The sequence below is a fragment of the Gigantopelta aegis genome, chromosome 8, assembly GCF_016097555.1.
Source record: "Gigantopelta aegis isolate Gae_Host chromosome 8, Gae_host_genome, whole genome shotgun sequence".
In the NCBI taxonomy this organism is placed as follows: domain Eukaryota; kingdom Metazoa; phylum Mollusca; class Gastropoda; order Neomphalida; family Peltospiridae; genus Gigantopelta; species Gigantopelta aegis.
In genome coordinates this window covers 62,440,497-62,463,520 of record NC_054706.1, presented here as the reverse complement: position 1 = coordinate 62,463,520, position 23,024 = coordinate 62,440,497, and the positions used below count along the sequence as shown (strand labels likewise).

The window sequence follows — 23,024 nt, the reverse complement described above, 5'->3', positions numbered from 1 at the left end:
ATCTGTCAAAGTGGCCAAGTGGTTACTGTGTTGTTCTCACAGATTCAATCCAAGACTGTATCAGTAAGTATAGGTATATCTGTCAAAGTGGCCACATGGTTACTGTGTTGTATTCCTAGATTCTACAGCTCACGGGTTCAATCCAAGACTGTATCAGTAAGTATAGGTATATCTGTCAAAGTGGCCACATGGTTATTTTGTTGTATTCCCACATTCTACACCTCACGGGTTCAATCCATGACTGTATCAGTAAGTATAGGTATATCTGTCAAAGTGGCCACATGGTTACTTTGTTGTATTCCCACATTCTACACCTCACAGATTCAATCCAAGACTGTATCAGTAAGTATAGGTATATCTGTCAAAGTGGCCACATGGTTATTTTGTTGTATTCCCACATTCTACACCTCACGGGTTCAATCCATGACTGTATCAGTAAGTATAGGTATATCTGTCAAAGTGGCCACATGGTTACTTTGTTGTATTCCCACATTCTACACCTCACAGATTCAATCCAAGACTGTATCAGTAAGTATAGGTATATCTGTCAAAGTGGCCAAGTGGTTACTGTGTTGTATTCCCAGATTCTTCATCTCATAGATTCAATCCAAGACTGTATCAGTAAGTATAGGTATATCTGTCAAAGTGGCCACATGGTTACTTTGATGTATTCCCACATTCTACACCTGACAGGTTCAATCCATGACTTTATCAGTAAGTATAGGTATATCTGTCAAAGTGGCCAAGTGGTTACTGTGTTGTATTCCCAGATTCTACATCTCACAGATTCAATCCAAGACTGTATCTGTAAGTATAGGTATATCTGTCAAAGTGGCCACATGGTTACTTTGTTGTATTCCTAGATTCTACAGCTCACGGGTTCAATCCAAGACTGTATCAGTAAGTATAGGTATATCTGTTAAAGTGGCCACATGGTTATTTTGTTGTATTCCCACATTCTACACCTCACGGGTTCAATCCAAGACTGTATCAGTAAGTATAGGTATATCTGTCAAAGTGGCCAAGTGGTTACTTTGTTGTATTCCTAGATTCTACAGCTCACGGGTTCAATCCAAGACTGTATCAGTAAGTATAGGTATATCTGTCAAAGTGGCCAAGTGGTTACTGTGTTGTATTCCCCACATTTCTACAGCTCACGGGTTCAATCCAAGACTGTATCAGTAAGTATAGGTATATCTGTCAAAGTGGTCAATTGGTTACTGTGTTGTATTCCCACATTCTACATCTCACAGATTCAATCCAAGACTGTATCAGTAAGTATAGGTATATCTGTCAAAGTGGCCAAGTGGTTACTGTGTTGTATTCCCACATTCTACATCTCACAGGTTCAATCCAAGACTGTATCAGTAAGTATAGGTATATCTGTCAAAGTGGCCAAGTGGTTACTGTGTTGTATTCCCACATTCTACATCTCACAGATTCAATCCAAGACTGTATCTGTAAGTATAGGTATATCTGTCAAAGTGGCCACATGGTTACTTTGTTGTATTCCTAGATTCTACAGCTCACGGGTTCAATCCACGACTGTATCAGTAAGTATAGGTATATCTGTTAAAGTGGCCACATGGTTATTTTGTTGTATTCCCACATTCTACACCTCACAGATTCAATCCAAGACTGTATCAGTAAGTATAGGTATATCTGTCAAAGTGGCCAAGTGGTTACTGTGTTGTTCTCACAGATTCAATCCAAGACTGTATCAGTAAGTATAGGTATATCTGTCAAAGTGGCCACATGGTTACTGTGTTGTATTCCTAGATTCTACAGCTCACGGGTTCAATCCAAGACTGTATCAGTAAGTATAGGTATATCTGTCAAAGTGGCCACATGGTTATTTTGTTGTATTCCCACATTCTACACCTCACGGGTTCAATCCATGACTGTATCAGTAAGTATAGGTATATCTGTCAAAGTGGCCACATGGTTACTTTGTTGTATTCCCACATTCTACACCTCACAGATTCAATCCAAGACTGTATCAGTAAGTATAGGTATATCTGTCAAAGTGGCCACATGGTTATTTTGTTGTATTCCCACATTCTACACCTCACGGGTTCAATCCATGACTGTATCAGTAAGTATAGGTATATCTGTCAAAGTGGCCACATGGTTACTTTTGTATTCCCACATTCTACACCTCACAGATTCAATCCAAGACTGTATCAGTAAGTATAGGTATATCTGTCAAAGTGGCCAAGTGGTTACTGTGTTGTATTCCCAGATTCTACATCTCATAGATTCAATCCAAGACTGTATCAGTAAGTATAGGTATATCTGTCAAAGTGGCCACATGGTTACTTTGTTGTATTCCCACATTCTACACCTGACAGGTTTCAATCCATGACTGTATCAGTAAGTATAGGTATATCTGTCAAAGTGGCCAAGTGGTTACTGTGTTGTATTCCCAGATTCTACATCTCACAGATTCAATCCAAGACTGTATCTGTAAGTATAGGTATATCTGTCAAAGTGGCCACATGGTTACTTGTTGTATTCCTAGATTCTACAGCTCACGGGTTCAATCCAAGACTGTATCAGTAAGTATAGGTATATCTGTTAAAGTGGCCACATGGTTATTTTGTTGTATTCCCACATTCTACACCTCACGGGTTCAATCCAAGACTGTATCAGTAAGTATAGGTATATCTGTCAAAGTGGCCAAGTGGTTACTTTGTTGTATTCCTAGATTCTACAGCTCACGGGTTCAATCCAAGACTGTATCAGTAAGTATAGGTATATCTGTCAAAGTGGCCAAGTGGTTACTGTGTTGTATTCCCCCCACATTCTACAGCTCACGGGTTCAATCCAAGACTGTATCAGTAAGTATAGGTATATCTGTCAAAGTGGCCAAGTGGTTACTGTGTTGTATTCCCACATTCTACATCTCACAGATTCAATCCAAGACTGTTCAATCCATAGATATCTGTCATCAGTAAGTGGTAGTGTATTCCCATCTACATCTCAAAGTGGCCATAGGTATATCTGTCAAAGTGGTTACTGTGTTGTATTCCCACATTCTACATCTCACAGATTCAATCCAAGACTGTATCAGTAAGTATAGGTATATCTGTCAAAGTGGCCAAGTGGTTACTGTGTTGTATTCCCACATTCTACATCTCACAGGTTCAATCCAAGACTGTATCAGTAAGTATAGGTATATCTGTCAAAGTGGCCACATGGTTACTGTGTTGTATTCCCACATTCTTCTACATCTCACGGGTTCAATCCAAGACTGTATCAGTAAGTATAGGTATATCTGTCAAAGTGGCCACATGGTTACTGTGTTGTATTCCCAGATTCTACAGCTCACGGGTTCAATCCAAGACTGTATCAGTAAGTATAGGTATATCTGTCAAAGTGGCCAAGTGGTTACTGTGTTGTATTCCCAGATTCTACACCTCACGGGTTCAATCCAAGACTGTATCAGTAAGTATAGGTATATCTGTCAAAGTGGCCAAGTGGTTACTGTGTTGTATTCCCAGATTCTACACCTCACGGGTTCAATCCAAGACTGTATCAGTAAGTATAGGTATATCTGTCAAAGTGGCCAAGTGGTTACTGTGTTGTATTCCCAGATTCTACACCTCACGGGTTCAATCCAAGACTGTATCAGTAAGTATAGGTATATCTGTCAAAGTGGCCAAGTGGTTACTGTGTTGTATTCCCAGATTCTACATCTCACGGATTCAATCCAAGACTGTATCAGTAAGTATAGGATATCTGTCAAAGTGGCCAAGTGGTTACTGTGTTGTATTCCCAGATTCTACAGCTCACGGGTTCAATCCAAGACTGTATCAGTAAGTATAGGTATATCTGTCAAAGTGGCCAAGTGGTTACTGTGTTGTATTCCCAGATTCTACACCTCACGGGTTCAATCCAATGTATCAGTAAGTATAGGTATATCTGTCAAAGTGGACAAGTGGTTACTGTGTTGTTCTCCAAGATTCTACATCTCACGGATTCAATCCAAGACTGTATCAGTAAGTATAGGTATATCTGTCAAAGTGGCCAAGTGGTTACTGTGTTGTATTCCCAGATTCTACATTCAATCACGGGTTCAATCCAAGACTGTATCAGTAAGTATAGGTATATCTGTCAAAGTGGCCAAGTGGTTACTGTGTTGTATTCCCAGATTCTACACGGGTTCACGGGTTCAATCCAAGACTGTATCAGTAAGTATAGGTATATCTGTCAAAGTGGACAAGTGGTTACTGTGTTGTGTTGTATTCCCAGATTCTACATCTCACGGGTTCAATCCAAGACTGTATCAGTAAGTATAGGTATGTCAAAGTGGCCAAGTGGTTACTGTGTTGTATTCCCAGATTCTACATCTCACGGGTTCAATCCAAGACTGTATCAGTAAGTATAGGTATATCTGTCAAAGTGGCCAAGTGGTTACTGTGTTGTATTCCCAGATTCTACATCTCACGGGTTCAATCCAAGACTGTATCAGTAAGTATAGGTATATCTGTCAAAGTGGCCAAGTGGTTACTGTGTTGTATTCCCAGATTCTACATCTCACGGGTTCAATCCAAGACTGTATCAGTAAGTATAGGTATATCTGTCAAAGTGGCCAAGTGGTTACTGTGTTGTATTCCCAGATTCTACATCTCACGGGTTCAATCCAAGACTGTATCAGTAAGTATAGGTATATCTGTCAAAGTGGCCAAGTGGTTACTGTGTTGTATTCCCACATTCTACACCTCACAGGTTCAATCCAAGACTGTATCAGTAAGTATAGGTATATCTGTCAAAGTGGCCAAGTGGTTACTGTGTTGTATTCCCAGATTCTTCATCTCATAGATTCAATCCAAGACTGTATCAGTAAGTATAGGTATATCTGTCAAAGTGGCCACATGGTTACTTTGATGTATTCCCAGATTCTACAGCTCACGGGTTCAATCCAAGACTGTATCAGTAAGTATAGGTATATCTGTCAAAGTGGCCAAGTGGTTACTTTGTTGTATTCCCACATTCTACACCTCACGGGTTCAATCCAAGACTGTATCAGTAAGTATAGGTATATCTGTCAAAGTGGCCAAGTGGTTACTGTGTTGTATTCCCACATTCTACAGCTCACGGGTTCAATCCAAGACTGTATCAGTAAGTATAGGTATATCTGTCAAAGTGGCCAAGTGGTTACTGTGTTGTATTCCCACATTCTACATCTCACGGGTTCAATCCAAGACTGTATCAGTAAGTATAGGTATATCTGTCAAAGTGGCCAAGTGGTTACTGTGTTGTATTCCCACATTCTACATCTCACAGGTTCAATCCAAGACTGTATCAGTAAGTATAGGTATATCTGTCAAAGTGGCCAAGTGGTTACTGTGTTGTATTCCCACATTCTACATCTCACAGATTCAATCCAAGACTGTATCTGTAAGTATAGGTATATCTGTCAAAGTGGCCACATGGTTACTTTGTTGTATTCCTAGATTCTACAGCTCACGGGTTCAATCCACGACTGTATCAGTAAGTATAGGTATATCTGTTAAAGTGGCCACATGGTTATTTTGTTGTATTCCCACATTCTACACCTCACGGGTTCAATCCATGACTGTATCAGTAAGTATAGGTATATCTGTCAAAGTGGCCAAGTGGTTACTGTGTTGTATTCCCAGATTCTACAGCTCACGGGTTCAATCCAAGACTGTATCAGTAAGTATAGGTATATCTGTCAAAGTGGCCAAGTGGTTACTGTGTTGTATTCCCAGATTCTACACCTCACGGGTTCAATCCAAGACTGTATCAGTAAGTATAGGTATATCTGTCAAAGTGGCCAAGTGGTTACTGTGTTGTATTCCCAGATTCTACACCTCACGGGTTCAATCCAAGACTGTATCAGTAAGTATAGGTATATCTGTCAAAGTGGCCAAGTGGTTACTGTGTTGTATTCCCAGATTCTACACCTCACGGGTTCAATCCAAGACTGTATCAGTAAGTATAGGTATATCTGTCAAAGTGGCCAAGTGGTTACTGTGTTGTATTCCCAGATTCTACATCTCACGGATTCAATCCAAGACTGTATCAGTAAGTATAGGTATATCTGTCAAAGTGGCCAAGTGGTTACTGTGTTGTATTCCTAGATTCTACAGCTCACGGGTTCAATCCAAGACTGTATCAGTAAGTATAGGTATATCTGTCAAAGTGGCCAAGTGGTTACTGTGTTGTATTCCCAGATTCTACACCGCACGGGTTCAATCCATGACTGTATCAGTAAGTATAGGTATATCTGTCAAAGTGGACAAGTGGTTACTGTGTTGTTCTCCCAGATTCTACATCTCACGGATTCAATCCAAGACTGTATCAGTAAGTATAGGTATATCTGTCAAAGTGGCCAAGTGGTTACTGTGTTGTATTCCCCGATTCTACAGCTCACGGGTTCAATCCAAGACTGTATCAGTAAGTATAGGTATATCTGTCAAAGTGGCCAAGTGGTTACTGTGTTTTATTCCCAGATTCTACAGCTCACGGGTTCAATCCAAGACTGTATCAGTAAGTATAGGTATATCTGTCAAAGTGGACAAGTGGTTACTGTGTTGTTCTCCCAGATTCTACATCTCACGGGTTCAATCCAAGACTGTATCAGTAAATATAGGTATATCTGTCAAAGTGGCCAAGTGGTTACTGTGTTGTATTCCCAGATTCTACATCTCACGGGTTCAATCCAAGACTATCAGTAAGTATAGGTATATCTGTCAAAGTGGCCAAGTGGTTACTGTGTTGTATTCCCAGATTCTACATCTCACGGGTTCAATCCAAGACTGTATCAGTAAGTATAGGTATATCTGTCAAAGTGGCCAAGTGGTTACTGTGTTGTTCTCCCAGATTCTACATCTCACGGGTTCAATCCAAGACTGTATCAGTAAGTATAGGTATATCTGTCAAAGTGGCCAAGTGGTTACTGTGTTGTATTCCCAGATTCTACATCTCACGGGTTCAATCCAAGACTGTATTAGTAAGTATAGGTATATCTGTCAAAGTGGACAAGTGGTTACTGTCTTGTTCTCCCAGATTCTACATCTCACGGGTTCAATCCAAGACTGTATCAGTAAGTATAGGTATATCTGTCAAAGTGGCCAAGTGGTTACTGTGTTGTATTCCCAGATTCTACACCTCACGGGTTCAATCCAAGACTGTATCAGTAAGTATAGGTATTACATCTGTCAAAGTGGAAAACTTGCTCTGGGTGGGAGATGGTACTGGGCTGCGAACCCCGTTCCTACCAGCCTAACGTCTGGTGGCTTAACCACGACACTACTGGGGATTTTTGTTTAACGACACCACTGGAGCACATTGATTAATTAATCATCGGCTATTGAATGTCAAACATTTGGTAATTTTGACTCGTAGTCATTAGTGGAAACCCGTTACATTTTCTCTAATGCAGCAAGGGATCTTTTATATGCACTTTCCCCTAGACAGGAAAGCACATACCAAGGCCTTTGTCCAGTTGTGGTGCACTGGTTGGAACGAGAAAAAATCCAATCAGCTGAATGGATCCATCGAGGTGGTTCGATCCTGCGACGCAAGCACCTCAAGCGAACACTCAACTGACTGAGTATAAATAAGTTGCACAGGGCCATGCATAATCAGTTGGTGAAGCAGTTGGCTGCCCACCCACCCCGCACCCAAAAAAAAAAAAGAGAAGAAAAAAGGGTTCTTTCTGTCTAGCTGGAGTTCAAGAGAAAACCCTATACTTTAAAAAAAAAAAAAAATTAATAATAATAATGTTTAACTGCCACCGTTCTTGTTGTTTTAGACTACATGTAGGTATGGCACCATACTAAAGTCGACTACTATCATCATTGTAATCTTTCAGCAAGTCAGCCTGATGTTAAGGACAGACTACAGAGTGTCACATACTCCTCAAGGTTTTGTCTCGGCTTGTTCTACAAGCAGCAGATAGACTTGCCGTATTCATGGACAGCCAAGTACTTCTTTGATGGACCATGCATTAGATTTGTTAGCTTTGACAACAGAAAAAGACAACAAACAAGTGAGTAGTTTAAAGGTCAATGGGCATTTATTTTTTGCTTAAGGTTTGAGGCAAAGAGGGGTACATTATACTGAAAAAAGATGGGAAGAAAAACGAAGAAAAATTAATTTATCACCCAATCACTTTTCTATCAAAAGTTTGATGCACCTCAAATTTTGACCCAGCCGGAAGTTCTTTGGTTCAGTACTACCTATAGGAATATTTCATAAAGCTTGGTGTTGCTATGATATTTTTCTTTCAGATGTTTCTCCCTCGGTTCTGATCCACACAAGTGTTCCGTTCAGTCTGCAGCACGTGGAGGAGGATGTGGAGAGTGTCCAGTCTGTTATCGTAAATCACCTCCAGGGTCTCATGCCACAGTTACCAGAACCTGACGCAGTGATACCTCACTTGTGGAAATATTCACAGGTATGGTTCATCCTGTAGTGTGGGACAATTTACTGATATCTATCGATGGCTAGTAGTCAAATCAGATATAGCCTTTCTTTTTAAATCCAGAGTGTGTCCTGGCTTATAAAACTTTTAGTTTAGAATCGAGACTCTTAGAGTCTGAGACTTGGCAATGTCATGCAAATTGTATGCGTGTGACCTCGTTAAAGAATTGAATCTAGACTTTAAAGTTTTATAAGCACAGGTCTAGGGCCTCCATGAGTATAAAATATTGGACTCGAGTACAAACTCGACCCAGACCCGAGTACCCAACACAAGATAATAATGAGACTAAGGAATAAAGTAAAATAGCATTTTGCATCTTAATTTTAATGCTGAACATGGATGCCAAATCATGCCATTGTATTGCATCCCACACATTCGACTTTTGTTTTTCCTCCATGTCTCATAATGTAACCGGCGGCAAGCATATGGCAAAATAACGTAAACGAATATAATTAAATGAGTGTTCTTCCTTGCACGGGTACTGGAGTCCTGTGAAAGGACTTAAATTCTGTCTTGCTGGACTGGACCCGTGCCCGAGTACTCAAGTACTCGTGGAGACACTACACAGGTCCAGGACATGAAATTGATATTAAAAATGTACTAATTTTTCTATGAATATTCATTTCTTGATTTTGTCAACAAATGCATTACCGGTCCCTTCCCGCTTCCATACCCATGGGCAGTTCCACACAATAGCCAATCGGATGGCAACAACATTTCATTTTGTCAGAGGCTTCTCATTTCTGGATATGTGACTACATCTTCCTTTTCTCATGCACTTGTAACTCAAGAGAATCTATCATGTTAATGTATGCAAATAATTGTTTTATCCGTTATGTTAACGTCATTTTTTTTCCCCACAGGTGTTTAAAGGTTGTGATGGTCATTCGGGCTGTATTGCTTTAAATCAACACCCTTGTTATTCTTTCTGTTGATGTACTGTCACAGTTTCCAAAGATTGATGGCCGTTTGAATTCACAAGTTAAGAGGTCATGTTAATGTATGTAAATAATTATTTTACATGTCGGTACAATACACTAAAAGTGTTTTGTTTCTCCACAGGTGTTTAAAGGCTATGATGGTCATCCAGGCAGTATTGTTTTAAACCAACACCCTCTCGTTATTCTTGCTGGTGATGCGTTCTCACAGTTTCCAAGGTTTGATGGATGTTTGGATTCTGCAGAAGCCGTAGTTGGTGCAGTTGTACAGTGGTCAAAACAAAAGTCAAAATAATTATCCAAGTCGAACCTGCACAACAATCCACCTTTCTTAAGCAGCTGTGTCTGGAGGTCATATTATAATCTTCAGTGTTATATACCCAACCATAAAGGTTTAGTAGATATTTGCACTCTGAAGAAAATATTGATACCTTGTTCATTCACATCAATTAAATATGAAAAATCAGTTAATGACCGACATTTGTCGTACATTTAAATTTGAATTGTTGATTTTTTTTTTCTTTTCATTTTATTACAAGCTCATTTAACCTTATAGATAGAAGTTGTTTTGTTTAATGGCACCACTAGAGCACATTGATATATTAATCATTGGCTGTTTATGTCAGTCATTTGGTAATTTTGACAGTCTTAGAGGAAACAATACATTTTTCCATTAGTAGCAAGGGATTTTTTATATATACATATATATAGTCAAAACGTCGGTATCTCAACCTCGGTAACCTCGAGTACCAACATATCTCGAGGTCCATTTCCGGTCCTGGCATTTTCCCTATGTAATGTTACCAAATCGAGACTGTTATCTTGAGCACGCTAACCGAGTACCAGGCTTATGTCGAGCACATTTTGGTGTCCCTAGGTACACTTTGTTGGGGTTTTCTCGAAGTATAACAAAAATTGCCTGCTTTGACTATTGCTTTTATTTGCCATTGTATATGTGTGCGTGCGTACGTGTGTGGCATGTGTGTGTGTGTGTGTGTGTATATGTACACTCACGTCTGTATTAGTGTGATATGATATATGTACACAAAACTTTCGTATTACGATACTGAAACCCCGGTGTATGTTGGTGATACGACACAACTTACTTCGCTATCTTGTACCTGTCATTTATACTTTATACCCACATCCGAGCAGGCCAGGGGTATTAAGAAAATAAAGACTTTGTGTGTTCTTAGTCCGTATGGTCGTATTTTGTTCCAGGTTCGTCAGATATGCATGCATTGAAATACCTGGCATTGTGGGCCAGGCGGCCATGTGGTATTGTTTAATGTTCATCCCGAACCGTTTGTGGACCGCACCCCCACCAATTGATCGGGTGATGTCGCAACACTCGACGTAAAGACTCGTGACACTTAAGTAATGTTTGATGTGCAGATGACAAAGAGTTGGGGTTTTTTTTCTTCTTTCTTTCTTCTTTTTTCTCCCTTCCCCCTCTCCCTTTCTTTGGTCAACCAGTGCTTTACGACTGGCATATGAAAGCGAAAATTAATTTAAAATATTCTTTGTTGTACAGTACCGGTAGGATCTATCTATCAATCCATCAACCCATCCATCCATACATCTGTCAATCTGTCTGTCTGTCAGTTTGTTCCTCCGTCCATCTGTCCATCTTTTTATTTCTCCCTAATCCTCCATTCCTTTCTTTCCCATAATGGGGAGGGAGAGTGGTGGTTCGAACAAACAATGCAATATCAGGCTATTCACAAAAATGTCCAGAGAAAATATCGACAAAACAGTTCATATTCGAATCGCCCCTGACTATATCGTTGACTACTGTTAAGTTTGCAAACACATATGTTTGGCATAATTTATATCATCGACTATTATGTTTATCTCGAGCCACGGATATCTCGAGCTTGGTGGTTCAGTCCCTTCAACATCGAGATACTGAAGTTTGACTGTATATATATATATATACATACCATCCCAATGACAGGATAGTGCATACCACAGTCTTTGATATACCAGTTGTGGTGCACTGGCTGGAAATAACCCAATGGGTCCAATAGTCAGGGATCGATCCTAGACTGACTACGCATCAGGCAAATGTTTTACCACTGGGCTACATCCCGACCCCTATTTGATTAATGATGTTGGCACATTATAAACTCTGACCATTTAGTTTCAACTAAGTTATTTTGCTGCCACCACACAAGATGATACAGAAAAAACACCAAGAGATCCATTATATGCAACTTCCCAAAGGCAGGACAATACATACCACATCCTTTGATGTACCAGTCATGCAGAACTGGTTCCTTCTAGTGGCTACTAGATATAACAAGCATTCTGAGTGCTGCTAAAGCAATACATGTCCTCTACCAGGCCCAACACATTTTAGTATCTTCCAATGGAAATTGCCATGAAAGTTAAACTTGATCTGTACCAGTACATAATAAATGTACAAAATTTCAGCTCAATATCTTGAGGCATTGCAAAAAAAGTTCAGAAAACAAATTTCAAGGACCATAACTCTGTGAAAACTATAAATCGTCATAAGTCATGATCTGTAATAGTACTTGATAAAGCTATACACAAAATTCCACCTCAATACTGTGAGACGTTTGGGGGAAGAGGGTGGTGGTCAGAAAATCACATTTTCGTATCTCCAAAGTTCAAGAGCTATAATTCTGTCAAAAACAGGTGAATCATCATGAAAGTCAAACTTTATCTGTAATTGTATATGATAACAGTATACATAAAATTTCACCTCAATATCTTGAGGCATTGGGGACAAAAACATCCAGAAAATTATATGTGGAACAGATGGACAGACAGACAGAATGGAGATAGACCCCTATAGTCCCCTCCAGTTGGATCAGTTGGGGACTAAAAATATATGACCAATACAAAGTAATGAACATGATTCATATACACAAAATTAATGTGAAATTATATTTTATTACAAAAATACAAATTCTTTTAATTAATGCAAAGAACGTTTTTAAAACAATACTATTTCATGTAATGAATAATAAAAATTAGTCTTCGTATCACGAACTCGACATTAACTGAACGACTGTATCACAAAAATAAATTATGACCAACAAATATATTCAACAAAGACAAGGTAGTAACATTCTTACTGTAATATCTTCATCATATAACACACAAAAAATGTTTAAAAAAACACAAAAAAAAACATTCATTTCGGTAGGTGATCCATTAAGTGAAATCTTATTTGCATTGATTTTGTAAGTTGAAAGGATGTCAAAATATAGTCTTGATCGTTTTTTATATTGGTCTATTTTCAGTAATCCTAGTAATGGTGGATTATTTTACATGAAAATGGGCTATGCAGACCTTGCTGTGAAAACAAAATTGTCACAGACCACTGACCTATTTAATGGTCTAACAAAGTATTACCTGAACGAAAATAATTTGATTTGTCCCTAAATGTACTTTATTCAACCATCTTTATATCCACCACATTCCATTTATTAATGACAGCTTGTAAAAAAATAATTGAATTATGGCAATGGTCCATAATTCAAAAACTAAAATTGCCGAGAGGGATGACATGGATTTCCCTCCATCATGGTTCAGTTACGGAGATGCGACAGCTAGATTTGGTTTCCAACAATTAATGCAATTTTTATTTATTATCCATTTTTAGAGAAATAAGGTCTTAAATCCGTGACTATGCCTTTAATTGCTTATGGGACAACATTTAAGATATTATCATACTGACACCGTATATACTCAACAAAATTAATTGAGAGGCAGTAGATATATTCACTATTTTGCTTTAAATATAGAGAAAAAAAACCAAATTCTTCCGTTTAGATTTAGACAACAATTTAGAGCACACAAAATGACAAATATTGTTATGAGCTAACATGTAACGAATCCTAACCAAATGTGCAATTCAGTAGGTTTCACAAATAAGATGTTGTCTTGTATCATGCTTCAGATTTTACTGAAACAATGTGAAGAAGTCATCAACTTGCTAAAATAATTTGACACTTCCAATGAATTACCAAAAGTCTCCTGGCCCTAAATTGTGTTGAGTATAAATTGACATGCTAAAGGGAGGTGACGTCCCTTTAAAGGGCCCCTATGGGCAACCTAGGGAGGCAATTCAATGCAATCTAGGTCCTCTTAACGAGCTACTCTCGGCTTACTAATCTTTCAAAACTATAGGTAGCTCCCTTCTTTATTTTTTGGCGGACCATTCAAAATTGGCCTAACTTTCTTCTAAAAAATTTGCACCAATTCTCTTTGGATTAATACTCCGCGACTTTCAAAATTCCATAGCACACAGTAGATTTTAACATTTGGATACTACTATTAAAACATATATACGAGTATTTTAAGATCTAAGCATTCATTACATATTACTTTTTATAGCTGCAATGGAGTAATGTGAAAAAATTATTTGGAAATAAAATAGTTTTATATATTGTGCATAATGTATAATTATGTTTAAAACTAATAAAAGGCAGTTTATGTGCTTTTGGCTTCTTATTATTCAATTTAAAATCATAGGGCTGAATTTACAAAGCCTGTTTATGTCTGGCACGTGTGTAACATACATTTACAATGCTTAAACACCTGCGTTTATGAAAAATAGTCTTCATAAATTCGGCCTATGGTGTTTTGATAGTGCTATTCCCCATCATAGATTTTAGCACATTGTGTTGAATGTTGCATATTTAACATAGATATTAATTTTACAAATATGCAAATGATATGTACATTTATCATATTATACCCTGTTCTATCCTTGAAAATTAAGGGAAGAAACCGTTATTTGTTAAACACTTCACAATTGTAGATTATCAATAACACAATCTGACATCATAAATTTTTGATAAAACTATTACAGTAAGCTAAATATTTTGGCAAGATTTTAAGATACATGTATCTTTTCTTCACTTTTTAAGTCATTTTACTAAGTTACTAAAATAAATATTTTGGAAAAATATTTTATGACATCACATTTCTTCCATGTCTTCAGTTTTTTCTTCATTTTCATAATTTTTCAACTGATGGAAATTCTGTTTATAAAACTACTAAGCTAAATATTTTGGCAAGTTTTTTTATGACATAAATTTCTTCCCTGTTTTCACTCTATCCTTCCATACTTCACTTTTCAACTCACTTCATTTGATGAAATTTTGAGAAAACTATTAAGCTAAATATTTTTCGGCAAAGTTTTATATCAAAGTTCTTCCTTCTCTTCACTTTTCGACTCGTTTGATTTCTGATTTTCCTTGACACAATCTGCCCGCACACCCGTTCCTCGACACAGAAAGTCAACCAGGTTCTCCCTGTGCTCTAAATACGCTGAATAAATCTCCTCCTCTCCGACGTCACCAGTGTACGTGCCACACATTGACCGCAGTCTGAAACAAATAACAGGGTTTTATTTCTAAAATTTGACTTGACGCCCATGGCTTTGATTTTGGGAATTTCCGTGTCGTTTTACAAAACAGAAGAGGGAATTTTCATCTTATTAAACCAAGTTATACTTTAAGAATAATACTATACATATTATATACATGTACTTGTTTATTCAAGTTAATATATCTATTTTGCATTATAAAATGTTATGGGCGAGGAAAGGGGTGTTTGTCAAGTGTTACGTATCGATTTCAAACTACATGTATATCTGTATATAATAATAAACAGAAGGAATATGTACATTCAGATTGGGAGTGTTTTAGTCCACAATTGGGAATGAAAAACGACATAGTCTTTAGTGAATGGTGGGGAATGATGCTGGCTATCGCAGTCTAAAAACATGGGTGATAAAACCCTGAATAAACTACAATTCATGAGTCCAAAACAAAATGGAGGAATATATTAGTATGTCCTAAATTAACATTTTATAAAACCATAGAGGTTACACAAGAATTGTTTGGGTTTTTTTTGTGTGAATTTATCGAGGTATAATAGTAAACTATTTTTTATAAAATTGTGTAAAGTAGCAAAGCTAAATTTGTGACATCAATAAATTCACCAAACTTTTTTATAATTACAAAACAACACTTCTATTTAGTTAACAAATACACAACAATTAGTTTCTAACATCCTTTCCTTGAACTGTTTTACGTAATGACATCCCATTTGACGTAATGACATGATCTTCCGAGGTTTAATCGAAGGATACCATTCAGTTTTTAAGTGACATCCAATCAGAACAGAGTAAATCGTATAACGGTGGGAAGTTTGTAACTATACTTGAAGAACTGTGATGTTTAATCAGTGGTGAACTAACTGAACTTAATGATACATGATATTAAAAATAAAAGAGTCCTACAAACTTTAATGAAAATGTTTAGAATATTAAATTGTAAAGTTACAAAATATCTTTTAGAATTTATTTATTTATTTTACAATAACCACCACATAACATAAAACAAATTAAAGGTGTAAAGGCAAGATATTGTGCCTATGGTATCAATTATGTAATTGTAAGTTAGGGTGTTCAAAATTTCCATTGCTGATGTCATGTTAATGATGTCTTCAAAAGAGTAAAGTGCTTGCTTGATCTCCGGTTGGTTTGAGATCAATCCCCGTTTATGGGCCCATTGAACTATTTCTCATTTCAGGTAGTGCACCACGACTGGTATATCAAAGGCCATGGTATGTGCTATTCTGTCTATGGGATGGTGCATATAAAACATGGTTCATGCAGAAATTTCAAACCTAAATTCAGGGGCTTTTTAGGGACTTTTAGGGTCAATATAAGTAAAATGTAGGGACTAAAACTATGCTTTCCACCATTTGCAATGACCTACGAACGTGACAAAATAATGGGAGCTGTGTTCGAGCGGGCTGTCATAAACATTCATAAACAAATACGTAGAATCCACAAAGGCATAAATGTCTGATTCAGTTCAGATAATTTTAGAATATTCTGGGGTTTTTTTTTAGTTTGCACTGAGATTAAGACTGTTGATTAGTATTTTAGAAACGTGTTTCGTTTTAGAATGACCAATCATGCGCTCCCCAAACGTTACGAATGAATCCTTCTACAAACAATACCGAACACTGACGATGTTTTACGAATGAATCGTTGGTATCATTTTGGCATTGTTTACACACCAACATTCGAGCGAGCACAGATATCAACAAATGAATGTAGATATCGATATATTTTTGGCGATTTATTTAATGTTTCCGGAAGAAGAAAAATGTTTTATCGATTTCAGGGCTTATATGGCCCAATTTAGGGTCTTTTGTGAACTTGCCTGTAAAATATAGGGCTTTTTAGGGCTAGATCATCAAAATAGTGACTTTTTAGGGCAACCCTTCAAATTTAGGGCCTTTTCAAGCATGTGCGAACCTTGTAAAAGATCCCTTGCTAATACTGAAAAAATGTAGTGGGTTTCCTCTTAAAGACTATATGTCAAAATTACCAAATGTTTGACATCCAACAGGAGATGATTAATAATCAATGTGCTCTAGTGGTGTCGTTAAACAAAACAAACTTCTTTTTTGTCTTTAAATAGCAAAATCCAACATAAAATACTGCTTCCTGAAGTAACCAACTCTTATTAGGAAAATATATTTACATATTATCTTATTAATCTCCTTAACAAAATCCATTGGAGCACATTGATTGATTAATCATGGTTACTGGATGTCAAACATTTGGAAATTCTGACTTGTAGTCATCAGAGGAAACCCGCTACATTTTTCCTAATACAGCAAGGGATCTTTGATATATGCACTTTCCCCCAGACAGGAAAGCACATACCACAGCCAAAAAACCCAATCAGCTGAAAGAATGCACCAAGGTGGTTCAATCCTGTGACACAAGCACCTCAAGTGAGCACTTAACTGACTCGGCTAAATCAGCCCCTTCTGTCTTAAATAAGGCCACTTTGTACATGTATTGAGGTGGCTGATTAAAACAAGTTTTACTGTATTAAGTTAAATATTTCACCTGTACGGCCACTTGCCACCACCTTGCATCACGCCTGGAATGTCTTTAGTCTCCAAACCCGGACCAGACAGTCGCTTTCGTCCATTAACTTCCTTCACCCCGATACTACAAACAAACAACAATATTTATATGACAGACGTGACTTCAGGTGAAAATGTAAGTAAAGCAAAATATCTAAGCACCGGGATGAGGGCCACCAACTGAAATGAGATCTTATCAACTACTCTAACTTTAGGTCTCTGTCGGTAGATCTTACCAACCACTCCAACTTTAGGTCTCAATCAGTAGATCTTACCAACCACTCCAACTTCAGGTCTCTGTTAGTAGATCTTACCAACCACTCTAACTTTAGGACTCTGTCAGTAGATCTTACCAACCACTCCAACTTTAGGTCTCAGTCAGTAGATCTTACCAACCACTCCAACTTTAGGTCTCTGCCAGTAGATCTTACCAACCACTCCAACTTTAGGTCTCTGTCAGTAGATCTTACCAACCACTCCCAACTTTAGGTCTGAGTCAGTAGATCTTACTAACCACACCAACTTTAGGTCTCAGTCAGTAGATCTTACCAACCTCTCCAACTTCAGGTCTCTGTCAGTAGATCTTGCCAACCACTCCAAATTTAGGTCTCAATCAGTAGATCTTACCAACCACTCTAACTTCAGGTCTCTGTCAGTAGATCTTAACAACCACTCCAACTTTAGGTCTCCATCAGTATATCTTACCAACCACTCCAACTTTAAGCCGAATTTAAGAAGCCTGTTTCTCTTAAACAAAGGTGTTTAAGCACAGTAAATCTATGAAGTTACAGGTGTGTAAAACAAAACAAGTGTTGTACATTTGACCCATGGAATTTCATTAAAGCATTCTTACGATTCAAAACTATCTTCACAGACTGAGTCAATGATATCCATCACATCAGATTCTCTCAAACGTCCAACTTTTTCAATCAATGACTTCATTTTGTTGTGTTGTTTGTCAAATCGTATGTACAGCTGAAAGATCAAAATCATACATTATATTACAATAATGTTCAGAATGAATGCTAATAACCGACCGTGAATCAGGCAACTGCTTTACCACTGAGCTATGTCTCGCCCCGACAAAAGAAATATGGCCCGCTAAGAAAAATATATATATATGGCCTGCCAGAAATAAGACAGCACGGTGTTGGGGAGGGTTTGGGATAACGTGTGTAAAATTAGAACCTCTGAGATGCATTTTAGAGCATTACAGAAATAAAATATAACATAATCATAAGCTAAATAGAAGATGAGATAATCGTACAAACATCTCTTGAAAAATGACAGGGCTTCTAGATTATGGTAGCCCCACTCCCATGACTAGTAATATTCAATGTTGTGCTAGTAAATAACTACTATTGCCGTACCCGACAGCTAGCAATTTTTTTTATCAAATGTTGCAGTTATGTCTATTTTGTAAATATGAATAGCCTGCCCCCACCCAACCTCTCAGTGTTAGAATTTTTAAGCTCTATCTCCCTCTATAGGTAGTACTAAACCAAATAACTTCAGGCTGGGTTAAAGTTTGAGGTGCACCCAACTTTTGATAGAGAAGTGAACACCACAAGTCCTGTGATTGGTTATAAATGTAAGTGTGTTGGTTGTAAAAAATAATAGTTTCATCTGGGTAAAAAAAATATCCAATTTTATTTCATCTAGTACCAATGTGTCAAGTAGCCGTGTGCTTGAAACATGTATGGGGTACCTGTAAAAAAAAAGTACTCGAATTTTGTGCGGAACTAGGGTAATCATAGACGCTACCCATTATTTCAGAAACGAGCAGCTTGACCCCCAATTTTTTCTGATTCACTTTAAGTGTGAGGGGTGGTAGTATTTATATCCGTGGCATTTATGTCAATTGATACACTGCAGGTAGGAGTTTTAACCACATATGTTACTATTGTCGTCTATGGGATTTGATTTGGTAGTATACACCCTATAGGTGACATATCCGATTATTACTATTATTTAGTACAATTGTATTAACTAGAAGTAGGACTAGTGAAATTATTATCGTGGCTAATAAATTTTATAGAAGCCCTAAATGACCTGCATTTTCGGGTGGTTTTAGCAAGTGACTAAGTTCTATTTCTCCTACTAGACAGGATTTCTGCCAGATGGTAAAACGGGTATGGTGCCATACCCAAATATTTTGGGAGATTTTTTTTTTTTACGTTAACCTTTTGACAAAATTAATGACTCTTTATCATTACTGTATGATTTTCTTAACCCTAAGCTATTTTTTTCTGGGCACTCGCCAAATTCGCCAATTGTGAATTTCAAATACAACTGGCAAATATTATTCTGATTTGGCAAAATAATTTCATGAAATAAATGTTATTTTGTTATAAAATAACTGGGTTTTTGCCATTTTTGAAGTTTAGTAGGTAATTTAACAAAAAATGTCTGCTAACCCAGAGCTAGACCTGATTTTAATTACTCCCCTTAATTTCTTTTTTCATATCAATGTTTGATTAAATCGATATCATTATGCAATGTGTTTTCACTACCTTTCAAGCTCTTTAGACTGAAATTGTTATAAAGTGATGTCTTTGTTAAACTGTACATGTACAAAATCAGTGCATTTCTATGCATTCCCAGTTTGAAGCTCGTCGCGGTAAGACATGTTTGTGCACACTGCACATGCTTTCGCGGCTCGACTTGGGGATCCTTCACTTTTGTTGTTTTTATCAGCGAAGTGAGGTTTTCTACTGGGATGTATGCGGCCATTGGAACTGATTGAACGCTGGAACGCTTCTTGTTCCAACAGTCTGCACAACCAGGTTGGATTCTTTTTTAGCGAGATTCCTTGCCTCCACGTCATTTCTCCGTCTGACTATGCTGACTTTCTTTTTTCGTGACTCGTATGACGGCCATTCTGCAGAACGCCACGGTTGTTCGCATTTAGTTTCTACATGTCCGATCCTGTCCTAGCAGCACTGGAAGATTGACCACCCCACTCTAAGAATAAATAGGAAGCGGGGTCAGCCCCTACTACTCTTTTCTAGACTTTACTTTGTTTTATTGTGATACCATCTCATATCCTCCAGAGTCGGGCCCATCAGCACCACAATACCAACCCATGACGACTGGATTATGCCCTAGTCTGATTCTCTCTCTCGTTCAGATGGATCCGGCTTCTCAAGATCTGTATTTCAGCACAGCACTACACCTTCAACGTCTATTGACTGTTAATCTAGGGGTTTTCTTGACGGGATGCAACCCATCTCGTCCCTACAAGCTGTGCACCCTAACGGCCTTAACGAGGCCTTCATTCAAAAGTTTATGTCGAAATTACTTTCTTTTTTTAATATTATTAAATAGTCCGATCCTCTCTTCTTTCTGTTATTTATTTTTGGACTGTCCTTCTAAAATGCTCCAAATTATATAAATTTTTATATTCGACCGAGCAGTCAATTCTTTTTATTTTTGGCTTGTGACTTTTTTTTTAAATTCTATTAACTTTTTTACTAATTGCTATTTTCAAAATTCTGCCCATTCTCAACTCTAGCCCCCCCCCCACCCACCCCCCACCCTTCCATCTTATCTATTCTTTTTGACCACCCAATCTAATCTAGCAACCAAATTTAATGAGTAGAATTTTCTTTATTAATTATATTAGAGATGTGTATCAAAATTTTAAAGGCCCACTATTTAATTTTTGGATGTAAATTTCAAAATTGTCCGCTTAATTGTTTTCTGTCCCAGGACAAGCCCCTGGCTATCCAGAGACAGGCCCCGGGACGGACATGCTCAAAACTCTAGTGGTATATGAGCATGTAAAAATTATTCGCACTCGCATTTCTATGGTTCAATTGTTTCTATGGTTCAATGTATTTTCATTGTATTGTGCAAAAATAATTCATGCCCAATGTTGTAGCTAAAACTGTTTTCAACAGTTATATAAGCTCTGTAGTATAAACAGGCCTAAATACAGAACATTTATGTGTTAAACAAGTTAAAATCGATGTGAACACAGCACATGTGCATGTCAGTAATTAATTCAACTGACAAGAAAATACATACATATTACCAAACATATGTGTATCAGTATGTATGCACAGAATAACTGATATTCATCTGACATAAATATATTTTGTGCCTGAGTGCTACTGAATATATATTTAAAAGAAAATGTATGTCATGTATGAATTAAAATTAAAATTATTACATTATGCGAATTTATGTAAAAACATTACTGTACCGGTATGTAAATTGATTAATGATACTACACTACAAGTAAATTGCAACAGCTGTGGACAACATCAATCAGTGTACTACGATTATTTTCATTTTGGATGCTCGGTCCAGCCAGTGCTCCACAACTGGTGTAACAAAGAGCGTGGTATGTACTATTGTGTCTGTGGGATAGTGCATATAAAATATCCCTTGCTGCTAATTGAAAAGAGTAGCCCATGAAGTGGTGACAGCGGGTTTCCTCTCTCAATATCTGTGTGTGGTCCGACACCATATAACCATATTTTGGGCAGAATGTTTATCACCTTGACTTCGATGCATTAGTGGGCCCAATGAGGAACTATCCTAGACCAAACAGCCATCTGATTAGCACTTTTAACACTGGGCTAAGTACTTACCCCACCCCACCCCCAACTTTTTATAAAATAATTGTTCAAAGGAGTTGTAAACTTTGCATTTTTCACTTTATTGGTGATGAAAATGCTTCTTTATTGTCAAGACATAGCTTACAAAATTGAAATAAACAGCAGACAACCAATCTGATGCTCACTGTACAGGGTAACCCCCCCCCCCCCCCCAAAAAAAATTCAAGGCTGTTGAAAGAAATGTTTTATTTAACGACGCACTCAACACATTTTATTTACGGTTATATGGCGTCAAACATATGGTTAAGGACCACACAGATTTTGAGAGGAAACCCGCTGTCGTCACTTCATGGGCTACTCTTTCAAACCTGTTGTCAAGTGTTGAAGCATAACGGAATTAGGGGCATTAATAGTTATAAACAAACCATATGAGCGATGATTCTACACGCATCACATCTTAGGCTGTCGGGCAGAAAGGGACTGTGTGCATCTTCCTCGCCCACATTGGCAGTCATTGTGATGGTCCCCGTCCCATCTTCGTTGTCCACCACACCGGGGAGCGAACACCCGACCAACAGAACACAAGAACACAGCAAAACTGTGAGAATTGTCCCTCTAACAGTAACAGCCATAATTTATGGACTTGTCTTTACTCGTGGTGCTTGAAGATGTCTAATACTGAAAGTTATAAAACCACTCAGGTGTTTCCGAACGTCATGTTTATTGTTGTCTATCCCTTCTTTTCGTATTTCGTGCGGCAAATGGCAGACAGACACGTAAGCACAAGTACGCTGACCACACCGGAAGACGTCAAAACAGACTTGCTTAAGGTCTCACTACACAGATGTCATCTGCCATTGAAACCCATGTTAAATTGCTCAACTTCAAACGAAGATTGCCAATAGAACGGGTTCTCGTTGGCACTAACAACATACACCATTGCGAACATACATTATATAAGCATTTATTTTCACTCCAAAATTGAAAACATTTCCGACTCAGTTTTTTGCTTTATAACCGCATCTGGCTGTAGTACCGGTCCGAACAGGTGGTTCATTAACCGATTCACTCCGGCGGGCAAAATACAGCCAGAAGGCTTACCATTAAACATACATATTGTTTTAA

The 23,024-nt window shown here is 37.8% G+C and overlaps 2 protein-coding genes across 3 annotated transcripts in view; one reads left to right on the top strand and one right to left on the bottom strand.

Annotated features, from left to right (window-relative positions):
* LOC121380022 (renalase-like) overlaps positions 1-10,591 on the top strand; it is a 15,755-nt gene extending 5,164 nt beyond the window's left edge. For both annotated transcript variants that reach the window (XM_041508738.1, XM_041508739.1), the window contains 3 exons: positions 7,847-8,023; positions 8,265-8,431; positions 9,521-10,591. In XM_041508738.1, coding sequence (XP_041364672.1) covers positions 7,847-8,023; positions 8,265-8,431; positions 9,521-9,691 — 515 coding nt within the window. In that variant the 3' untranslated portion in view covers positions 9,692-10,591. The remainder of the gene's footprint in view (positions 1-7,846; positions 8,024-8,264; positions 8,432-9,520) is intronic.
* A 2,329-nt stretch (positions 10,592-12,920) lies between these two features.
* On the bottom strand, positions 12,921-22,718 carry LOC121378923 (marginal zone B- and B1-cell-specific protein-like). Its single transcript, XM_041507309.1, has 4 exons — positions 22,325-22,718; positions 18,188-18,309; positions 17,315-17,419; positions 12,921-14,765 (listed from the first exon to the last, which is right to left on the bottom strand). Exons 1-4 carry the CDS (start codon positions 22,529-22,531, stop codon positions 14,582-14,584), a joined length of 618 nt encoding a protein of 205 aa, XP_041363243.1. The 5' UTR covers positions 22,532-22,718; the 3' UTR covers positions 12,921-14,581.
* Between the last annotated feature and the right edge of the window lie 306 nt (positions 22,719-23,024).

Coding starts and splice junctions, on each gene's coding strand:
- LOC121378923 (XM_041507309.1), bottom strand. CDS start 22,531: ATGGCTGTTACTGTTAGAGGGACAATTCTCACAGTTTTGCTGTGTTCT. Junction 18,310..22,324: donor GTAGAATCATCGCTCATATG/GTTTGTTTATAA, acceptor TTGATCTTTCAG/CTGTACATACGATTTGACAA. Junction 14,766..17,314: donor GGTGGCAAGTGGCCGTACAG/GTGAAATATTTA, acceptor TATTTGTTTCAG/ACTGCGGTCAATGTGTGGCA.